We start from the raw sequence: 20459 nt of genomic DNA, 5'->3' as shown, positions 1-20459 counted from the left end.
ATAAGCCTGCAGCTGTTTTAAAGAATAAATTATGAATTGCAAAAATACTGCAATACAAGATAATCATTTTCTAAAAGGAAACTTACCTGCAAACATTTTTGTTTTTGAAAAATCTAAACTGCATCTCAAATGACATTGTCGCTAATGCTGACAGTACCATATTTCATCAATTTTAAAATTTAACGGAAATACAAGAATGTGAAAATAGAGATTTTTATGTAAAATCTAGAACATCTATATTTCATTTGGGATTCAACTCCAGTGGAAATATCTCCAAGCCTTTTAGTTTGCAGCTAATTAGCTAATCTCTGCTAATAACAATTTGTTTTAAAAAAGTGTTAACCTACATTATTTTTGAACAATAAAATGTTCCTTTTCCTGTTGTAGTGCATCTAATTTCATGCTAACTTTAGCACAAGTTTAGAATATTTGTAATATTATAAATCTTTAAAACCATTTTAACTCTTCACTATATGAGCAATTACCAAAAATAACTGGTAATTTAAGAACAGTTAGTATTTACCTATACAAAGTTGTTTTTTCAAAATAACTTGAGAATTATTCCAGTTAAAATTTATCAATTTTCCAAAAATTTCACACTGATAATTGAGATTTGTCATCAAAACTGCATGTGTCCAGGTTTTGAATGACATTTGGCAAGAAGCAGCAAGATGTTGGAGCATTTGCACTTCAATTGAAATATGGTCAAGTTATAGCAGGGAGTACAAAATTTTCCCATCCTATCAAGAGTATTAACTATGAAGTCAGAAGCTTAATGAGGTGAAGACAAACAAGGGAAGTGAGGAATAGCAGTACAGAAAGACAGAAGAGGTGGATAGAGCTACAGAAGTATTTATTAGGCATGCTACAGGCAAGCGAACAGAGTACACAGGGAAAAAAAAAATCAGAAGTCAACACAACCATCAAACATCCCAATTTTGTTAGAAAATTAACTTTAATTGTGCCTCTTTCAAACTATACTGAGATTTTACATAGCTACAGATCAAGATGTAAAAACGTAACTAATATAGAAAATATATATGACTTTTTTGCTACATAGTCCAGAGAGTCTATGTATACGAATGCTAATACATAGATCTAAAAAGTTCCTGGCCAGTAAACTACTTAAATTTGACAACTGCAATTGTTGGACTTCTCTTCAAGTGATGAACTCTACTCATACAATTCCTCTAATTTTGAAGATACAGAACTGCTTATAAAGTCTGTCTCCGTTCAAATATAAAATACCTTGAAGAGGTTTATTAAAACTGAATATTACAATGCAAGGTAAATTAAGACTAAAGGCACATAAACTTTGGTCCCACCTGGTTGTCCATTCTAGAAAACTGCCACAAAACTATTCTTTTTGCTCCTTTTTAAATGAAGCATTTCTCTTTTGCCTTTCTATAACATGCACAACAATTTCATAAACTAGACTTGACTGCACATGCTCAAAAGTCCACAGCCATTTTCAGTCCTTAATTACAAACTAAAAGATGGTAATATAAATGCACATAAGCAATTTGCAATGTCAACTCCAAACATCTACAAAATGTATAATCAGCAACAAGCAAAACTGCAACTTAGTGCTAACATTTACACAATACTCACTATTACTGAAATTCTCCAACCATGTGCCTAAAAGAAGGCCCCAGCGTTACTTCCATAGTATATTCAATTGTATTAATAGAAGTTTTTCAACTTTTAAGATAAGGCACATTTCTCTTCAGACTTTTTCTACTAAAGAAAAATACAGAGATTATTCAAATCTCACAAAACTAAAAATAAATGAATTCCCTAAAAAGCTTCAACATAAAGAACATTTTAATTTTCATCCCAATTAGCAGCTGAATAAATTTCCTCTGCTCCTTCTAATGAATGTTCATCCTCCAATTTTAGTATCACAAATGTATATACGAAGGAATGACAACAGCTGGAATTGTTAAACTCTGGTCCCAACTCCTTGAAACAAGTCTCCAACCACAATCAAAATCAATTATCTCAGCTCTCTCTCTCTGGGCATTCTCAGATGGTTGATTTGGAAAAGGAAACTCTCAGATGGTGGTTTTCTCCAAGATCATAGTTGTGAAGATCAATCAGTGCCTGGATGGCTTCCTCCACTGAACACATTTGCAGCAATGCCATTTTGTGATCTCTTCTGGAACAAAAATATGGAATTAGGAAAACAGCTTAATATAGAAGGTATAGCTTGCCCGAGAAATAATATTCACTTTTATTAAATTGTAAATCTATTCTCATTTAAACTTCACAAAACCAGGTAAATTAAATCAATCAATCAGTCATACAGCACAAAAACAGGCCCTTCGGCACATCAAGTCCAACCTGACAATCATACTAATTCCATTTACCAGCACATAGTCCATAGATTTTATGCCTTGGGATTTAAGTGTTCATCTAAGATGATACTTAGATGTTGTAAGGATACCTGCCTCCACTGCTCACACAGGCAGTGTTTCAGATACCAACCACCCTCTAGGTGAAAAAGGTTCCTCCTTCAATCCTGCTAAACCTCTTAAACCTATACATTTTAATTTTAAGAAATCTCTGCTTGGGGAAGAGTTTCCTACTATTTATCCTATTTATGCTCTTCATAATTTTATACATCTTTATCAGGTCTCCTCTCAGCTTCCTAAGCTCCAAGCAAACAAACCCAGCCTACTCAGCCTCACCTCCTCACTAAAATGCTCCATTCCAGGCAATATTCTGGTGAACTCCCCCTGTATTTTCTGTAGTGCAATCACTTACTTCCTCTAGAGTGGTGACTAGTACTGCAGAAATAATCGACATTAGCCTAATCAATGTTTTAGAAATTTGCACCAAATGTTTAAAATATTTTAGGTCAAATTGTTCCAATTTTAATATGTAGCTTTATTTGGCTTCAGATGTAATTATCCTTCTCTCAACTATGCCCTGTGGCAAAATAGTCTATTATCCCACAAAGCTGTGCAAAGAATTTTATTTTAAGCTTCTCACTCCAGGAGTTAATCACCATTTGTCACTGGATTTTGGCATTGGAGGAAATGGTTTCTTTCCTATTGTCCAAAATAATTCTTCTAAATCCTTTCATTAAATCTCTTACTTTTCTCTGCTCTCATGGGAATAATCCCAGAATTTTGCTTACAAAGCAAATGACAAAAATTTCTTCCCAAATCAATGGCAAGCCAGTTTCCCCACTCATTAGCAATGGAAAATCTGCCTGAAAGCATTAAGAAAGTTGGATAGAGTAGCATTGGGAACTGGTAATTTAGACCGTCTATGGTGGGAAGTTATGAATTATGAATAAAAAAAAAGAACCACAGCAATGGAAAAGCACCAAGAAAGCATTATATTGACCAGATATAATATTATCACATCTTCCTTCAGTCAGGCTAATGAAGCCTATACAAAAGACTGAACTTAAATAATACTCCCAATAGCCAGCAAGAGATAGAGGAACAGATATGTAGGCAAACCATGGGAAGCTGTAAAAGAAAAGGGTTGTTGGAGTGGGTGATTTTAACTTCTCCAATATTGACTGGGACTTCCTCAGTGCAAGGGCTTTGATGGGGCAGAATTTGTTAGGTGCATCCAGGAGGGTTTATTGAAACAATATGCAGACAGTCCAACTAAGACACGGGCCATGCCAGACCTTGTACTGAGGAATAAGCCTCACCAAGTTTCAGATCAAAGTTTCAGAGGGGAAGTATTTTGGGAATAGTGATCATAATTCTATAAGTTTTAAGATAATTGTAATGATAAGACTGGTCCTCTTTGGGGAAAGGCTAATTACAACAGTATTAGGCAGGAACTGGAGAAAGTAGATTGGGAGTGGCTGTTTGGGGATAAATCCACTTCTGATATGTGGGAGTCTTTTAAAGGCCAGAGGTACTGTAAATTGAGTCAAAAAGAAAAAGGAAGTACATGTAAGATTTGGGAAGCTGAAATTGAATTAGACCCTTGAGGAATATGAAAGAAGCAGAAAAGAACTTAAACAAGCAACTAGGAGAGCTAAAAGGGGCCATGAATTTAGCAAGTAGGATTAAGGAGAATTCCAAGGTATTTTATTAATTTATTAAAAGCAAGAAGGTAGCTAGGGAAATGGTAGATCCACTCAGGGGCAAAGGAGGTAATTTATGCCTAGAGCCAGAGGAAGTGGGTGATGTCCTAAATGAGTACTCCGTTAAGTATTCACCAATGAGATGGACATGGATGATGGAGAGATTGCAGAGGGTATGTTGATATTCTAGGGCATGTCGATATTAAGGTGGTCGTAGTGGTGTTGGGCGTCTTGAATAACATCAAGTCCCTAGGGCCTGATGGAATCTATCCCAGGATCCTGAGGGGGGGAAGATTGCTGGAGCCTGGACTCTGTGTCCTCAAGCCATAGGCAAGATCCCAGAAGAAAGGACTGGAGAATAGCTAGTGTTGTTCCTTAGTTTAAGAAGGGCTACAGGGATAATCCAGGAAATTACAGGCTGGTGAGCTTTATATCAGTGGTAGGGAAATTATTGGAGAAGATTCTAAGGGAGAGGATTTATTTGCATTTGGTAAAGTATGGACTTATTAGGGATAGTCAGCATGGCTTTGTGCTGGGAAGGTCCTGTCTCACAAATTTGATAGTTTTCTTTGAGGAGATGAAGATGATGATTGAGGAGGGTAGGGCATTGGATGTTGACCACGGGAACTTCAGTAAAGCATTTGGCAAGGTCCTTTGTGATAGGCTGGTTCAGAAGATTAAGTCACATAGAATCCAGTGAGGTGACACATTGGATACAAAATAGGCTTAGTCATAGAAGAGGGTAGTGGTGATGAGTTTTTCTGACTGGAGGTCTGTGATCAGTGATGTTCCACAAGGATCAGTACCACAACCTCCGTTGTTTTTAATAATGAAATGCAGGTGGTCTGATTTGCAAGTTTGCAGACAAGAAGAAAGCTGTGGATGGTGAGGAAGGTTGTCAAAGGACATAGATCAGGTGGAACTTTGTGCAGAAAAACAGCAGGTGGAGTTTAATCGCAGCCAGTATGAGGTGATGCATTTTGGGAGGTCAAATGCAAGAGGAAAATATGCAGTGAATGGCAGGACTCTTCGGAGCATTGATGTCCACATCTCCCTGAAAGTGGCAACACAAGTGGATAGGGTGGTAAAGGCAGCGTATGGCATACTTGCCTTCACTGGCCAGGATATTGAGTATAAAACTTGAGAAGTCATGTTGCAGCTGCATAATTTAATTGGGGCACTTTTAAAGTATTGTGTGCAGTTCTGGTTGCCATGCTATAGGAAGGAAGTGGAGACTTTGGTGAGGGTGTAGAAGAGGTTCACTAGAACGTTGCCTGAAATGGAGTGCATCAGCTATAAGGAGAGGTTGAACAAACTTGGATGGTTTTCTCTGGAGCATCAGAGGTGGAGGGGCAACCTGATAGAAGTGTATAAAATTATGAGAAGCATAGCTAGGGTAGATGGTCTCTTCCCCAGGGTGGAAATGCCAAATAATAGAAAGCACAGGTTTAAGGCAAAGAGGGGGAAAGTTTAAAAGGAGATTTATGAGGCAAGTTTTTTTTTTACACGTAGAATGATAGATGCTGGAACGTGTTAACAGGGGGAGTGGTAGAAGCAGATGTGATAGCAATGTTTAGGTGGAATTTAGACCGACACATGAACAGACATGGAATAGAGGGATACGGACCACGTACAGAGAAACTAAACTCGTTAGATTGGTATCAAGATCAGCACAGGCATGGTGGACCAAAGGGTGGTATTCCTGTGCTCTGTCTAAAATACAACAGCTTAAGATATATTTTGAAAGTTTTGCCTTGTCATTTAATTGGAATTAAATACACTTCTGTGCACATGATTTCAACTAAGCACATTCTATGTCAAAATAAATGAAAATGAAACTTGGTGGCCTTAACATTCAAATCTTGTATAATTTTATAACAAATCAAAAATTTTCAGAGAACAGCTGGACATACTTAAAACAATTTGTTCTAGATAGTAATTTCACTATTTTAACTTAAATTTTTTTTTAAATAAAACTGTGGATTATAACAACTGCAGTGTTTGCCAAACTTCACAAACTGAAGATACTTGCACTCATTTAGCACAGAATGCATCTAACTCAAAGAATAGCCAACGTATGCAAAAAATGTCAGCAGAGAAAATATGCATATGTCAATTACATTGTTAAAAATACTTACTGGAAAAACTTAAAACCTCTCACTTTGCCTCCAGTTTTTATAAAAAGTGTCTTAAGAACTTCTTCAGTAATAGAAGGTCTGTGAAAATGCAATCAAGACAGAATTAAAAAGGTTCTCATGGCAAAAATCATTTCAGACTAAGTTTGAGAATTAAAGAGACCATTTACTACATTCATTACAAATAAGTAAATTACTTACGGAATATTTGACAGATGGAGAGTTGCAGAAGGGGGAAATATATTCTGGAAATTCTTTGAACCAGGTTTTTTGAAACGATGGAGTGGAGAATTGGTGAAATCTTTTGTCAATCCCTGGTCATCTAGGCCTTCACGAGGTAACTGTACTGTCTGGTGTTTGGACAGGGTAACACGAATAATCTTTCCATACATTTTCTGCCCATTCAAATGGCTCATGGCTAACAAATAAAAAGTCAGTTTTTAGCACATTTTAAAAAGGACAAGAAGACTGCAGTCAAATGCAAATGAACTCTTACCCAGCTGTGCCTGGTTAACATCAGCCATTTGCACCAGAGCACTGTCTTTTTTATTGTACAAAATCTTCACACGTTGCACATCACCATAAACACCTTTGCAGAGTGGAAAAGTGAAGAAAAATAAAAGTTATGCACATAATCTGACAACAACATCCAACAGATCGATGAAACATTCAGAGCAGACATCAATGTGAACAAATTTGACATCCAAAATGAGTACAACAAATCAAGATTTAGCAGTGATTATCTGAAGAGAAAAATCCTGGTAAAATCCCTCAAAGCTAACGTGAAGTGATACTAAATTAAAGATCATGCAAAATAATTCACAGCATGCATTACCATAAATAAAATAGCATCTATGGAAAGAATTACAGCAAAAGAAAAAGTAGCAGATTATCTACTTATCTAATAAGCTGAAATGCTAGCTACAAAGAATTAAGGTGAAAAATTTTAAATCAATAATAAAAGTATAGTGCTAACGATAACATACCGAAGAGGGTAAACAGACTTTGGGGCGTAACCATCTTTAGAAGGAGAGAAGAGCAAGCAGCGTAAGACAGGAAGAGAGAAGAATCGAGGAAGAGCGGAGATGAACAGATCATCCATAACGAAGGGTGGTTCCCGTAGAATGGTGAGGTGGTCATGGATCATGGTTCAAGGCAGTTAATTGGGGCAAGTTGGTCCGAGGAACATTTTGTTCAAGCACATAAGCATGAACACAAGGAATGAGGCAGGGAAGGAGCAGATAGAGGGTTGGTATGGGGAAGGGTTGGGGAATTGTGAAAGAAACACAGGGTAAGATAAAGGGATGGGATGGGTAGGGGTGGAGCAATGCAGAAGAAAACAAGGAGTTGGGGAACAAAACAAAAATAAATATATAGGTCAGTACATAGGAAATGCAGGAATTTGGTCAGAAAATGGCTGGCTCATGTACTTTACAAGAAAATAGTGTTGAATGTAGTCACCCAAGACAAAATAAACATGGGTAAAGTACATTTATAATCAAAGAATTACAATATTTCTTATTACATGAGAAAGTAAAAAAAATCATGCAAAAAATGAGTTTAAAACTGCATAATCATGGCTAGGTATGAAATGCAGGCAAATAAATATTTGAGAGGCACTCTGATTCAAACATTACACCGAACCGCATGCAACGTGTAGCATAAAAAAATAATTTCCACATTTAAATCTATGTTAATTTGAATTTTATAAATGAAAACAGACCATGGACAACTTCTCCTGTGAAGTGCTCAGATACAAGCCACATTTCATACCAGCTTTTGCTAAAGCCAAAATGAAAATAGAATACAACTAAATAATTTGAGGATAAAACCAAAGAACTAGGTTTCTATATAAATACAAGATTTATAAAGGAAAACAATGCAGTGAAAACTGGAAAGAATCTCAAATTTTTCAGAGAGAACCTTTTAAGAAAAGGTATTAAAGCAAAATTTACTTGAAACAAGACTTTGTGACAAACATATGCAAGCATGACAATAATCAGCAAGACATCAGATTTTACAGTGAGAAACAGGCTATTTGATTTAACAGATTGATTCCCTTGTTTATGGCTCAACAATCTCCTTCCGGCTTACTTTATCTCACTCTAACATATCCAGCTATTCCTTTCTCCCTCATTTACTTAACTTGCTTTCTCATTAAAATGAATCTATACTAAGCTCCTCAAATATTCCATCCAGCACTGAATGAAAAACATTCTTGTTTCAGTAAAGATTAGCATTTCCTCTATTTATGTCCCCTCTTTTGGAGGCTCTTGCACTTTGGTAAGATTCTAATATCAACACAACTGAACCCATGATCAGGCTGCCTTCAAGAGTCCCTATTTTTGTCTTCCCTGATGGTACTGCCCCCTTAGGTTCTGGTGACATCTTTACAAATGCTTCTTACACTCTTATCTCCCTTTTATTCTTTTGATGATATGGAGACTGTGCCAATGAGAGTAGCTTTTGAATTCCACTTTCATAGAAATGAAACTCAATGCCTTGCAGTATTTAGTGGCTTTGGTAATGTGCAACACATCTAACAAAGGGAACATACTCTGTCTTTTGAAATTTTACCCCATTTGGATACCACATTTCAAGTAGTAGGTAACAACTCTGACCAAAATACACCACATCAATTTTGAAATCTTCTATTTACATGCCCATTCCACAAGTTTGTCAATATCTTCTTGTACTGCTAAAAAGGGAACCAGATAACACTTTACAACCAAGTAAACGGAATGTACATACTTATTTTTCAGTTTCAATTATTTCAGTAAACAACACAAAAATAAAAGCAGCAGGTCATTCAGCCCCCCATTCAAGAGGTAATGACTGAACTTCCGTTCCACTTTCTTGCGCTAACCCCATCCCATGATTCCCGTAGTATACAAAAATCAAAAATACTAAATGACCGAGTCTCCACATCCCCCTTGGGTAAAGAATTCTAGAAACTTGTGACCCTTTGGGTGAAGAGTTTTCTTCACAACTCTGAAGAGTCAATCCCTTATTTTGAAACTATTGCCTGATTCTTGACATCCAGCCAGGGGAAGCATCACTTCCCATCTACCCTGTTAAGCCCCTCAAGAATTTTGTACGTTTCAATAAGATCACTTCTCATTCTTCTAAACCCAAATGTATAGGCTCCACGTGTTTAATCTTTCCTTATACAACAGACCTTCCACTGCACTCCCTCTGTTGCAAGTGCATCATTCCATTTATATCCAGGAGACCAGACAGGTATGCAATATTTCAAACGTGGTCCCATTGTGCTCTATATAATTGGAGCTATATATTTCTACTCTTGCTAAAGCTTGTAGAATCACCGATTTACACAACAGGTTAGATCAACAAACAGTAAAAACTGGCACTTAAATTTCAAAATACAACAGCATTCCCTCTATACCTAACCAAGATTACTTCACAGAACAGCAATTTGCTTTGTAACAGAATTTACTAATACCATCTGACTAACTTGATATGAAATTTAGAGTCACGGTCATCAAGTCAGAGTTATACAGCACAAGAACTGGGCCTTCAGCCCACCTCGTCCATGGTGACCAAATTGTCTACCTGAGCTAGTACCATTTGCCTGTGTTTGGCCCACATCCCTCTAAAGCTTTCCTATCCATATATCTGTCCAAAACATCTTAAATGTTGCAATTGTACCTGCCTCTTATAACTTCTTCCAGCAAATCTACAATTATTTTAGATTTTACAAATGTATTTTATTCCCACCACCAGCAATGTTTGAGGACGCCATGTATTTATCTAATCGTACAAATTTTGCTTCCACATTTACAGGGAATTTAAGCATATATGGACACAACAGAAACAACAAGACAATGAATGAGTGGAACAAACAAATGTTAGACCAATGAATGAAAACAAATTACTCTGGGTAGAGTGCAAAGAACAAAATCTGTAAGAAACAAATTACCTCATCATTCAGATTGCTAACGAGAAGGACACTGTGGTTGGCAGAAGCAACTCCAGACATTGCTACTCGGCCTGCAGCAGCTGCAGCAGCTGCAGCACCAGGCATAGCCAATGGGCTCAGTGATCCCGGAACAGCTGCAACAGAAAAATAACTATTTAAAAATAAACTAGTTTTATGTTGTCCACAATTACAATTCCATCTGGAAGGAACCACTCTATTTAACAATAGGTATTCTCAAAAAGTACTCTACTTTGACTAGAAATTGTAAGTTGACTCAATGCAGTGTCCACATTTTTGATGAAGCACATGTTGAGATTGTTGACTGAAGCGAGCATAGTCAGCTTCATGAGTATAGTTAGTTATTGCCAAAAATAAGCCAACGTAAAATCATTAAGAACTGCTAGTAGATGTGTCGTGGATGATAAGCACCACAAGGTTTTACCACTGCAGTGTCTGATAGATAAATTAACATCATCTCTCAAAGTTAACAGGTGAATAAAGGGTGGTCAGATAGGATATGAGGTACTAATGGAACGTAGCTCATTAATGGGAGTTTTTTTTTGGTCAAGGAGACAAAACTAAACCTGATGCAGGAAAAAGACACCACAGTTGACAAATGTCAAAAATTAAACCAACTGGTGAAACAGGAAGTGCATATTCCATGTTTCCTCAGACTGAAGAAAATTTTTCATTGTACCTGTGCATACATGTACTTCTGCACACTACAATAAACTTAAGTTTGACTTTGAAATTTGGCTTTCAACTTTGAAGTAAACAGCCCAGTTTTTTGCCTTTGGAGGCAGCATAGTTAATGCACAAGTCAAGAGTAGGTACAAGCAGAACCTGGTTTGTATGGGAAAAAAATGATGGCAAAGCAGGCAGCATTATTGCCAATCTTCTAAACAATATTACTTTTTTTAGCATTTTCTTTGATGTCCAGCATCTATATGTTCCTAAGATTCACTTTCTTGTCCAACCCCCAAAAATCACTCTTTGAATACAGAACTTAAAGCTATATATATATATATATACACACACATACACACACACACACACATCACATATATACACATACACACACATATATACACCATCCCTTAACTAGAGACTTCAAAAGATTTACAAACCACTGCATGCCCTCAGTCCTAATCTCTCCAGCTACTTTCAGAAATATACTTTCAGAATCTACACCATCAAATTTTCCCCAAAATGGTATGTCTCAATGAAATCAATTTTCATTCTTCTAAACACAAGAGTATAAGCTAATGTTCCTCAACTTTTCCTCAAGTACAAAGCCTTCAACCGAGGAACTAACTTGCATCACACTGACTCCTCATCAAATGTACCATTCCTTGGCCAGAGATCAAATTCCACAGGCAATCCAAATGAAGTCTCACCAAAGCCTAAGACAATCTCAGCAAGACTTCCTTACTTTAGTACTCCAATCCTCTTTGAATAAAGGGAAACAATGTTTATTTTCCTAATTATTTGCTGTACCCAAATTTTGACTTTCTGCATCATTAGAAACAGAACACCTAAATTCCTTCTGCCCAACATTTTAACATTGCAACATTCTTCCCATCAAGATGCATTTTACAACAAAGTTCATCTGCCATTTTCTTGACTACTTGACGTTTATCTATAATCCTTTGCAGACTCTTTACTTCTCACTACTCATTTTTGCCTAGCTTGTATCATCAGCAAGTTGACTTTACATTTATGTCACAAACCTAAAATATAATTAGCAGAGAGCCCTGTACCAATTCCTGTAGCATTCCACTCATGACAAACTGGCAACCTGAAAAAAAGGTAGCAGTCAAGCTTTGAGCACTAATTTCCTGAGACAAGTGATCCATTTTTTTTCCTGAGAAATAGCTCAAATTACAAAAATACTCAACCCTATGCAGGGTGATTTTTTATCAATGTCTTTGGAAGTCTACAAAGACAACTATTTCACCTCAAAAGATGTAGTAACTATTATATGAAGAATCTACAAAGAATACCGAAAACTGGCTTGCTCATGAGTGCATTCCATGATATTCCACACAAACACAGGTTTTAAAACCAAATAGTCCAGAGTTCTGATCAGCATTCTGGCAGTTGTAACTATGTATTAAACTGCTAGAAAAATAGCATTTTCCAAAATATATGGACAATTTATTTAAACAATAATGTAACTCTAACCTGCAGACTGTGTAAAGCTGATTGAAGATGGAAACCCAGACCCGCCACTGTATGGCCCAGACATCATTCCTGCAGGGGTACCTAACAGTTGAAAGGCAAAAAAAGTAAATAATTGGCTAACATGGAGACACAAGAAAGACTGCAGACGCTAGAAATCTGGAACAATACACAAAATGCTGGAAGAACTCAGCAGGCCAGGCAGCACCTATGGAGGGAAACGGTCAGTTGACGCTTTGGGTCGAGGCCCCTCTCCAGCTCTCCAGGACCAGAAAGGGAGAAGCCAGCACAAAAGGGTGGTGGGGGGGTCGGGGTGCAGCAAGTGCTGGTTTCTCCCCCCTTCTTTCCGGTTCTGGGGCAGGGTCTCCACCCAAAGGCCTGGCCTGCTGAGTTCTTCCAGTGTTTTGTGTGTTGCTAAACAATTGGCTAGTATGTAATGTTTGTAACTGCATTAACAATGAGAAATATAGCATCAATAATTATTTGTCTTCTTTCATTTTTAAGTGCAGGAAGAGACAAACATGTAGTAAGTAACCTGATTTTAATGTGCCCATTTTCACCAATAAGTAGAACTTCTCAGGAGTGGTTACGGCTACTCATCTCCAGAAGGCTGAACACTTTAGCATAAGAAACAGGTGTGGGCCATTCAGCCCTTTGTGCTTTCTGCACTATTTAATAAGATCATGGCTGCTTTTTACTTCAGTACCTCAAACTGCACTAACTCCAAATTCCACAATCCCCTTAATATCAAAAAGTCTCTCTCTTTTTTGAAGTTACCCACCAACTGAGGGCCGGCAGCTCTGTCAGACAGAGAATTCCAAAGATTCAACACACTCCAGGTAAATAAGATATCTTTATTAGGAGGCAGCCTGCTAGTGTTGCCACACTTCCAGCGCCAACATAGCAAGCCCACAACTTCCTAACCCGTATGTCTTTGGAATGTGGGAGGAAACCAGAGCACCCGGAGGAAACCCACGCAGACGTGAGGAGAACGTACAAACTCCTTACGGAGGGTTTGTATTTCTTAGGGAGCAAAAAGCAAACTGCTGGAGGAACTCACAGGTTGCACAGCATCCATGGAGGCAAAGGGATAGTCGATGTTTCTGGTCGAGACCCTGCATCAGGACTGAGAGCATAATGGGGAGACAGAAAAGCATAAAGAAGTGAAAGGGAGGGATGAGGTGAGGGCTGGCAGGCAATTGATAGAACCAGGTGAGGAAGGGGGTGATAGGCAGATGAAACCAGATGGGAAGGAGGAGAGCTGGAAGACAGCAACTTGTGGGTGATAGAGACACAAGATGGGAGAAAGGGAGGGTGGAGGTAAACACAGAGGCTAGAAGGTGGTAAGTGGAGACACAAGAGGCTGCAGATGCTGGAGTCTGATAATTAAGGAAGGTGATAAGTGGAACCAGATAAAGGAGGAATGATGGGCAGTTGTAACCATTTGGGCGAGGGGAAAGAAAACCCAGTAGGTATAGTGTGCGAGTTATAAGCAAATGGAACCCAGGTGGGGCAGGGGAGAACCTTGGAGAGAGAGGAACACAGAGTGAAGATTACTTGAAATTGGAAAATTCAATGTTCATACCATTGGGTTGTAGACTACCTGGGTGGAATATGAGGTATTGTTCTTCTAGTTTGCATTTGGCTTCACCTGAGGAAATTTCTTATGAGTTCTGATTGGCCAACTCCTTATTTTCAGTCTGTAAGCCCTGGTTCTAGATACCCAGCCAGACGATCTCTGACTTCACATTTGCCCTGTGATTTGCTGAAATCACTTCTCATTCTAAACTAGAGAAGGCTAGGCCTAGCCTGCTTCATCTCTCTTCATACGACAGATCCATCATCCTAGGAATCAACTCAGGGCATCTTCACTGCAATCCCTCTCTCACAACTATATTCTTCCTCTGATACAAAAAAACCAGACCTATCCACAATATTCCAGATGTTGTCCTCACTAGGCTCTCTATACAATAGGAACAAGATGGTTCTACTGTTTTCATTTCCTCCAATTGACTAGGTCTTCTACGATCTTTCTGCAGGCTAAAACCTTCCTCCTAGCTGTTAGCCACATGCCCCATGGCCAAATTTTGGATCATCTGAAAACTTATCGGCCCCATACATTTGGAGTCTAAAATCATTTACATTACAAAATGCAAAGACTGAGTACTGAATCCTGTGGAACCCCACTATCGGAAACCCTTCACTCACATTTAAAGTGGTTGAGTGAAAGCAATTCTGTTATTACAAAGTACTTCAAGCACAAATAAAGGACAACTGGCCTATAGGACATGTCCAAATTTTATGCTCCAACATAGTGGTCAGGAACCTTTCTGTGTCTATAATTCAGCAGTAGAACCCAGATTCAGCAGTAGATTGCAGGGATTTGTGAGGATGCTGCTGACACTTGAGGGCCTGAGTTTAGGGAGAGGTTGGGCAGGCTAGGAATTTCTTCCTTGGAACTTAGGAGATTGAGGGTTGACCTTATAGAGGTGTATAAAATCATGAGAAGTATAGACAGTGTGAAAGCAGTTATTTTCCGAGGGAAAGGGAACTAAAAACTAGAAAGATTTAAAAGGGACTTGAAGGACAAATTCTTCATGCAGAAGGTGGTGTGTATATGGAATGACTGCTAGAGAAAGTGGTTTAAGGCAGGTACAATAACATTTAAACAGACATTTGGATAAGTACATGGATAGAAGGGGTTTAAACGGATATGAGCCAAACATGGGCAAGTGGGACTAGCCTGGTGGGCACCATGGTCAGCATGGATGAGTTGGGCCAAAGAGCTGGTTTCCATGCTGTATTACTTTATGACTCTATAACCCAATCTTGGAAACTGCTGAAAACTCACTGGGGAATCATAAATCAGGTCTGACAAGAGCCCATTCACTTAACTGGGGATTCTGAACTTAGTGAATAGGGAATGTTAAGTGATTTAAAATTATTTTAATGCTTTTAAATGAATAAATTGATTGTGGCAAGGCCTGGCAGAGGCTGTGCCTGACCAGTAATGCTATACTTCAGTGATGCCTTACCGGACACTGAAGATCCAGAAGACCTAGAAGTTTCCATTTGTGCATCCATACCAGATTAGTAAAAGCATGGGGACAGTGCAGGTGGCAGATTGAATCCAGTACCAGACATACACCTCCTGAAATAACTTTTATAAATACATTCAACTCAGGAAGATCTTCCTTGAGTGTATAATGTTTATTAAACAGAATAAGTCAATTGGCATTACATAATACCAAACTGAGTTAGATTAAAATATAAGGACAAAAGAATGTTACATGTTTATTTAATCACAATAGTTGTGGGTTGGTGCAGGGATTAAAAAAAAAGGAATTATGACTGGTGGTGTGACTAAGAGCAAAAGAAACTTCCTTTGCAAAAAAAAAATCTGAAGCCAAAGGAAGACAATTTTATTTATTCATTATTTTGCGAAGTAGGCATTGCTGGGAAGGTAAATAAAACTTGAACTCTGAAAGCAGACCTGAAAAAAAGATTACCCTACTGAGAGCTTTCCTTAGCATTTACTGCCCTTCCCCTAATGCCCTTGAGAAGAATGATAATGAACCATGTTACTAAACCACTCCATATCCTCTGGTTGGGTGGGGAGTTTCAGGATGTAGATCCAGTAATGAAGGCATGGCAATATATTTCCATGTCAGGATGTTGTGTACAACTTAGAGGGGAACATGCAGGTGGTAGTATTCCCATGCAACTGTTGCCCTTGGCCATCTAGGTGGTAGTTGTCATACGTTTGAGAAGTACTGCTGAAAGAAACATCAACTGTACAAGAAAGATTTACATGAGAAGGAACTGAAGACATGACGTTAACATTTATCCTACGTGATGAAAGAGGAAGTTGTATGCTAGCTTGTATGCAGCAGTGGGATCGCAATACATACTGTCTGAGAAATTAGATTTGATAACTTGGAAGTCTTAAATTAGGACAATGTAAAATACTTCCAGTTTTGTTGCTCCTTGAATTTGTGTTAGAATGAACTACATATGACAAACTCCACAATTATCTCCACATAAGAGAAATATGGAGTGACAATGTCCTACAAAAATTCAAAAACTGTACAAGATTTACAACTCCAAGGTTCCTAAAATACCTAACATTCATTCTAGGAGTTAAAACTGTGGATATGCAATTCTCAAAAGCTAACCAAAAACTTCTTACTGTCCAAGATAGCTTGGCCTGGAAAATAAAATCTGGAAAACAAACATATTCTCCTACCAAGAAGGGAGCTTTCCTTAGCAAACGCTGCAGCAATAGCAGGATCCATAGCTGGCTGGCCATCTCCTGAAGGAAGATCTGGACGGGTATAGTCACGACTTTTATCATTGTTGTACTTAACATTCAAATTGACCAGCTTAGAAAAATCAATCCTGAGGGTACAGCACGCATTGTAAATGTTCTGGCCATCCAGAGCCTGGAAAGATTAATTACAATGGATACATCACAGAATGAATCAGAAGCATGCAAATATGTTGTCATCAAGATAGAAAGAAATACAAATATTTGCCAAACCTTCAACAATATTTGGTAACCTTTACAGCATTGGGAGAGACTGAATTTTAAGAAACAAGCGGATACTTATTTTTGCAGTTAAATGGAAAAAAGTATAATTTTTCTGTTTCAATAGAATGACATTAGATTTCCACAACAGATTTCATCATTACTTATGGAATGGGTGACATTACACAAGCAAATTGAAGAGAAATAACACGAGGGGTCAAGGTCATTATAAATCAGTTTTACTGCACTGATCAACACAGTAGTCACTGGTGACTGGCTCACCATTTTTCAAATTGATGCCTCATTACGATTGTGCTTTCTTCCATTTCTAGTCTGAACTTTTAATTGCCCTTGCAGTTCTTTGATTTCAAATACTAACTACCAAAATTAGAGTGAACCAAAGTCAATAAATATTTTTTCTTAAGTGGCAAACACAAGAGGGAAACAATGCAAGTCACTTAAGAAATTAAATGAGATAGAGAAATAAAGAGGAGAGATAAAGACTGTACCAACTTTCAAAGTAGATGCATCACCAGACCAGGTGAAAATTGCTCCCGGGCACTGGGAGACTCAAGGGAGGAAACAGCAAAGCTCTGAACACCATTTTCGAATCCTCTCTACCTCCAGTCACGATGCTGCAGGATTGGAAGACTGCTAACTATTTAGGCTGGCCATCATGCTTTCAGTCAACTTGTGTCAAACATCTAACTGTAGGTACCTCCCAACTGCAAGCAATTAAATTGTCCCCTTGATCTTCTGTGTTAAAAGGAATACAAGCCCATGGTAAATCTGTGCAGCATCTCCTTTCTGGGAACACATAGCACTGAGCAATACTTGAGATATAGTTTGCTAATTATTGCACTTCTGGGTTGACAAAGCTATCTAGGATGTCAAACAAGCATGGAATTCTATAAGCAGAAAAGAAAATTCTGGCCTTATTCTACTCAGTCCCAAAACCATAAGCAGCCCAACACCATCCAAGACAAATTAACCAACTTGACTGGCACTCCATTCTTCATGCTGAACACTCATTCCAGGCACCATTACACCAAGGTGGTACAGGAGCATAAGAGTCACTGCAGCAACTTGCCAATGCTTCTTTGATACCCATAGACTGATGGGAACTCCATGGCCTTCAAGCTGCACACCATAACTAAAAAACACATCGCTCTTCCTTTTGTACTGGATCAAAATCCTGGAATTCTTAATGTAACAGAACTGGCAGTTGCCCTATAAACTATAGTGCATCAAAATGATAATTTATCATCTTCTCAAGGGCAACATGGAATAGGCAATTAATGTTGTACTTTTCAGTGATGCCCACGCCATGAAATACTAAAAATTGGTCAGTTAACATTTGACCTCCCAACTCTAAGCCCATTTCGAATTGCTTGACATTGCTCAAGAGAAAAAGGAAACCATATGAAAACAGCCAAAGGATAAAAAACCTTGTACGGATTTCTTAAAATAACTAAGGCTATATGGAAGAAAACTTAACTAGTTTAACCAAGCACATCTCCACTACTAGAGCTAGTCCAAGATGGAAACTGTAGAGTCGAGTCATGCAGGAGCCATCAGGGACTAAAGTAGATAGCTTTTATTTTCCCTTATGTTGACCTGAAAGAAACTCATTCATTCATTATTTTTGAACAGCTAGTTGGAAAAATAACTGATGGCTGAAAGAGCATTGGACTGGATTGCATGGTGGTGGAAGGAGAGGAACAGAAAAATGGGGGTGGGTAGAAAGAGGAAGCCTTCTCCCTTGCACTGACTGTGCTATTCGGTTCCATTAAACAAAAGCCAGGATTTGGTTCAGTTTGCTCCACTTAAACTCCACTCTCCTTTCTTCCATTCTGCCCATGTACTCCCTCAGATTCTCTACCATCCTCTCCAACAAAAGAGTGTTTTCCTTTTAAAGGCTGAATTCTGTTAAGTCGTCAATTAATTGATCACACTTTTGGTACAATCAATGTCATTAAAACTTGCAGGAACAGGATTACGAAGTCCCATCATAGCCAAACGTAAGAAAGAACTTGAAGGCAGTGAGCTACTGTTTTGCGACCTCAAATAGAGAAGTTTAAAAAGCTTTATTTTATTAAAATCTAGATGTTTGAATGGAGCTTTGTGCTTTCAAAATTGAACTTATTTCAATGAAAATTTCACCGTTGACAATTCTTGGATTAATTTTTTTTATGCACATCACAGGAAGCAATTTTTCTTGAGTTGGGATTGTTCGCAGTTCTTTAGAATAACAGAAGAGAATATTTCTGTGCAGTGCTTTAATTGCATTTACATTGTTTCAGCCACGCAAGATACTTTAGTAGTATCATTTGTAGGTCTTCTTGTGCTTACTTCCATATCATAATCGTTATGGCAGAACTATTGTAGCATAGGAGCCATTCTGCCCCTGAAGTCTATGCCAGCTCCCAGTATAGCAATTCATTTATCTCATTCCCATACCCTTTCCACCATAATCCTGCAAACCATCCGCTCTCTAGCACTTATTCAATTTCCCTTTGAAAACACTGACTGATTTGTTTCCTTTGCACAGAGGGATGTGAAGGAATAGAATGGTGCTCAAAGGGCCTCACACATTTCAAAGACAGGCCCAGCTTAGACCTAATCAAGTATCAATGGCCTCCTACGTCATTAGAGAATTTGAAAAATAATACAGGTTTGGGGCTCCAAATGGATACTTACAAAAAGAAAAAGTGGAGAGCATTCAGGCTGTTGCCAGAGATAAAGTTGAAAAGGACTGAATGTCCATGACAACAAGAGTGTTTGGATCTTGTTGTGAATTTCAAATTCACCAAGACACTAGGGTGAGCTCCCAAACCCTTCAGATATTATCATAGTTTATTTTTACACATCCAAGCAAAGCGCAGATGCAGGTTTCTGATGAGGGATCTTTGATCTGAAACATTAACTGTTTCCCCAGATGCTGCCTGACCTGCTGAGCCTTTCTAATATTTTCTGGTTTTATGTTAGAAGATAGAAACTTTGCTTAATGTCTCAACCACAAGAAATCTTTGCTCTCCTTCTCGTGGTACCTCTGCCTTACTGACCCTACAGATATTTAAATCAATATCAAATTGGACTCTAAATGAGACAGCAATTATGAAGGTAATATCACCAACACTTCATTAGAACAGTACCAATATTAAATCTACAAAAGGAAATATTGAATAATTAACATTGTTTATTTCTTATTTATTCATTCATAGGACACAAGCATCACTGGAAAGGCTAGCATTTATGCTTCACCCAGATTTGCCTTTGAGGACATAAACCGAAAGCAAAAAGATATATTTCACTATGTTTCGATGTACATATGACTAATAAAGATATCTTATCTTGCACTGCTGCAATCCATGTGGTGAAGGTATTCTAAGAGTGCAATGAAATGTCATCAACCCAAAATGTTAATTATTTCTCACTCCACGGATGCTGGCTGTCTTGAGTATCTAGGATCATAGAAAATTTTTGGCAGAAGTTTTTACATCTCAGTGCCACTTTCCTCAACTAACCTAATATCTCTGTATCCATTGTTCTCCGTCCAAACATACTCACAGAACGGTTCTCCACAGCCCTTCAGTAGAGAATTTCAAAGATTCTCTA

The 20459-nt window shown here is 38.1% G+C and overlaps 1 protein-coding gene across 3 annotated transcripts in view; it reads right to left on the bottom strand.

Annotated features, from left to right (window-relative positions):
- Window positions 1-746: 746 nt before the first annotated feature.
- The window catches only part of LOC127568412 (polypyrimidine tract-binding protein 2), a 57217-nt gene continuing 37504 nt past the window's right edge, over window positions 747-20459 (bottom strand). For 2 of the 3 annotated variants that reach the window (XM_052012110.1, XM_052012108.1), the window contains 8 exons: window positions 16560-16755; window positions 12317-12397; window positions 10133-10266; window positions 7179-7212; window positions 6689-6781; window positions 6394-6610; window positions 6196-6273; window positions 747-2158 (listed from right to left, as the gene is read on the bottom strand). In XM_052012110.1, the coding sequence (XP_051868070.1) occupies window positions 2026-2158; window positions 6196-6273; window positions 6394-6610; window positions 6689-6781; window positions 7179-7212; window positions 10133-10266; window positions 12317-12397; window positions 16560-16755 (966 nt within the window). In that variant the 3' untranslated portion in view covers window positions 747-2025. The remainder of the gene's footprint in view (window positions 2159-6195; window positions 6274-6393; window positions 6611-6688; window positions 6782-7178; window positions 7213-10132; window positions 10267-12316; window positions 12398-16559; window positions 16756-20459) is intronic. The other variant, XM_052012109.1, reaches the window with a different exon arrangement.

Source organism: Pristis pectinata, chromosome 3 (genome assembly GCF_009764475.1).
Source record: "Pristis pectinata isolate sPriPec2 chromosome 3, sPriPec2.1.pri, whole genome shotgun sequence".
Lineage (NCBI taxonomy): Eukaryota > Metazoa > Chordata > Chondrichthyes > Rhinopristiformes > Pristidae > Pristis > Pristis pectinata.
The sequence above is the reverse complement of the archived record's forward strand: the minus strand, read 5'-3'. Positions and strand labels throughout refer to the sequence as shown.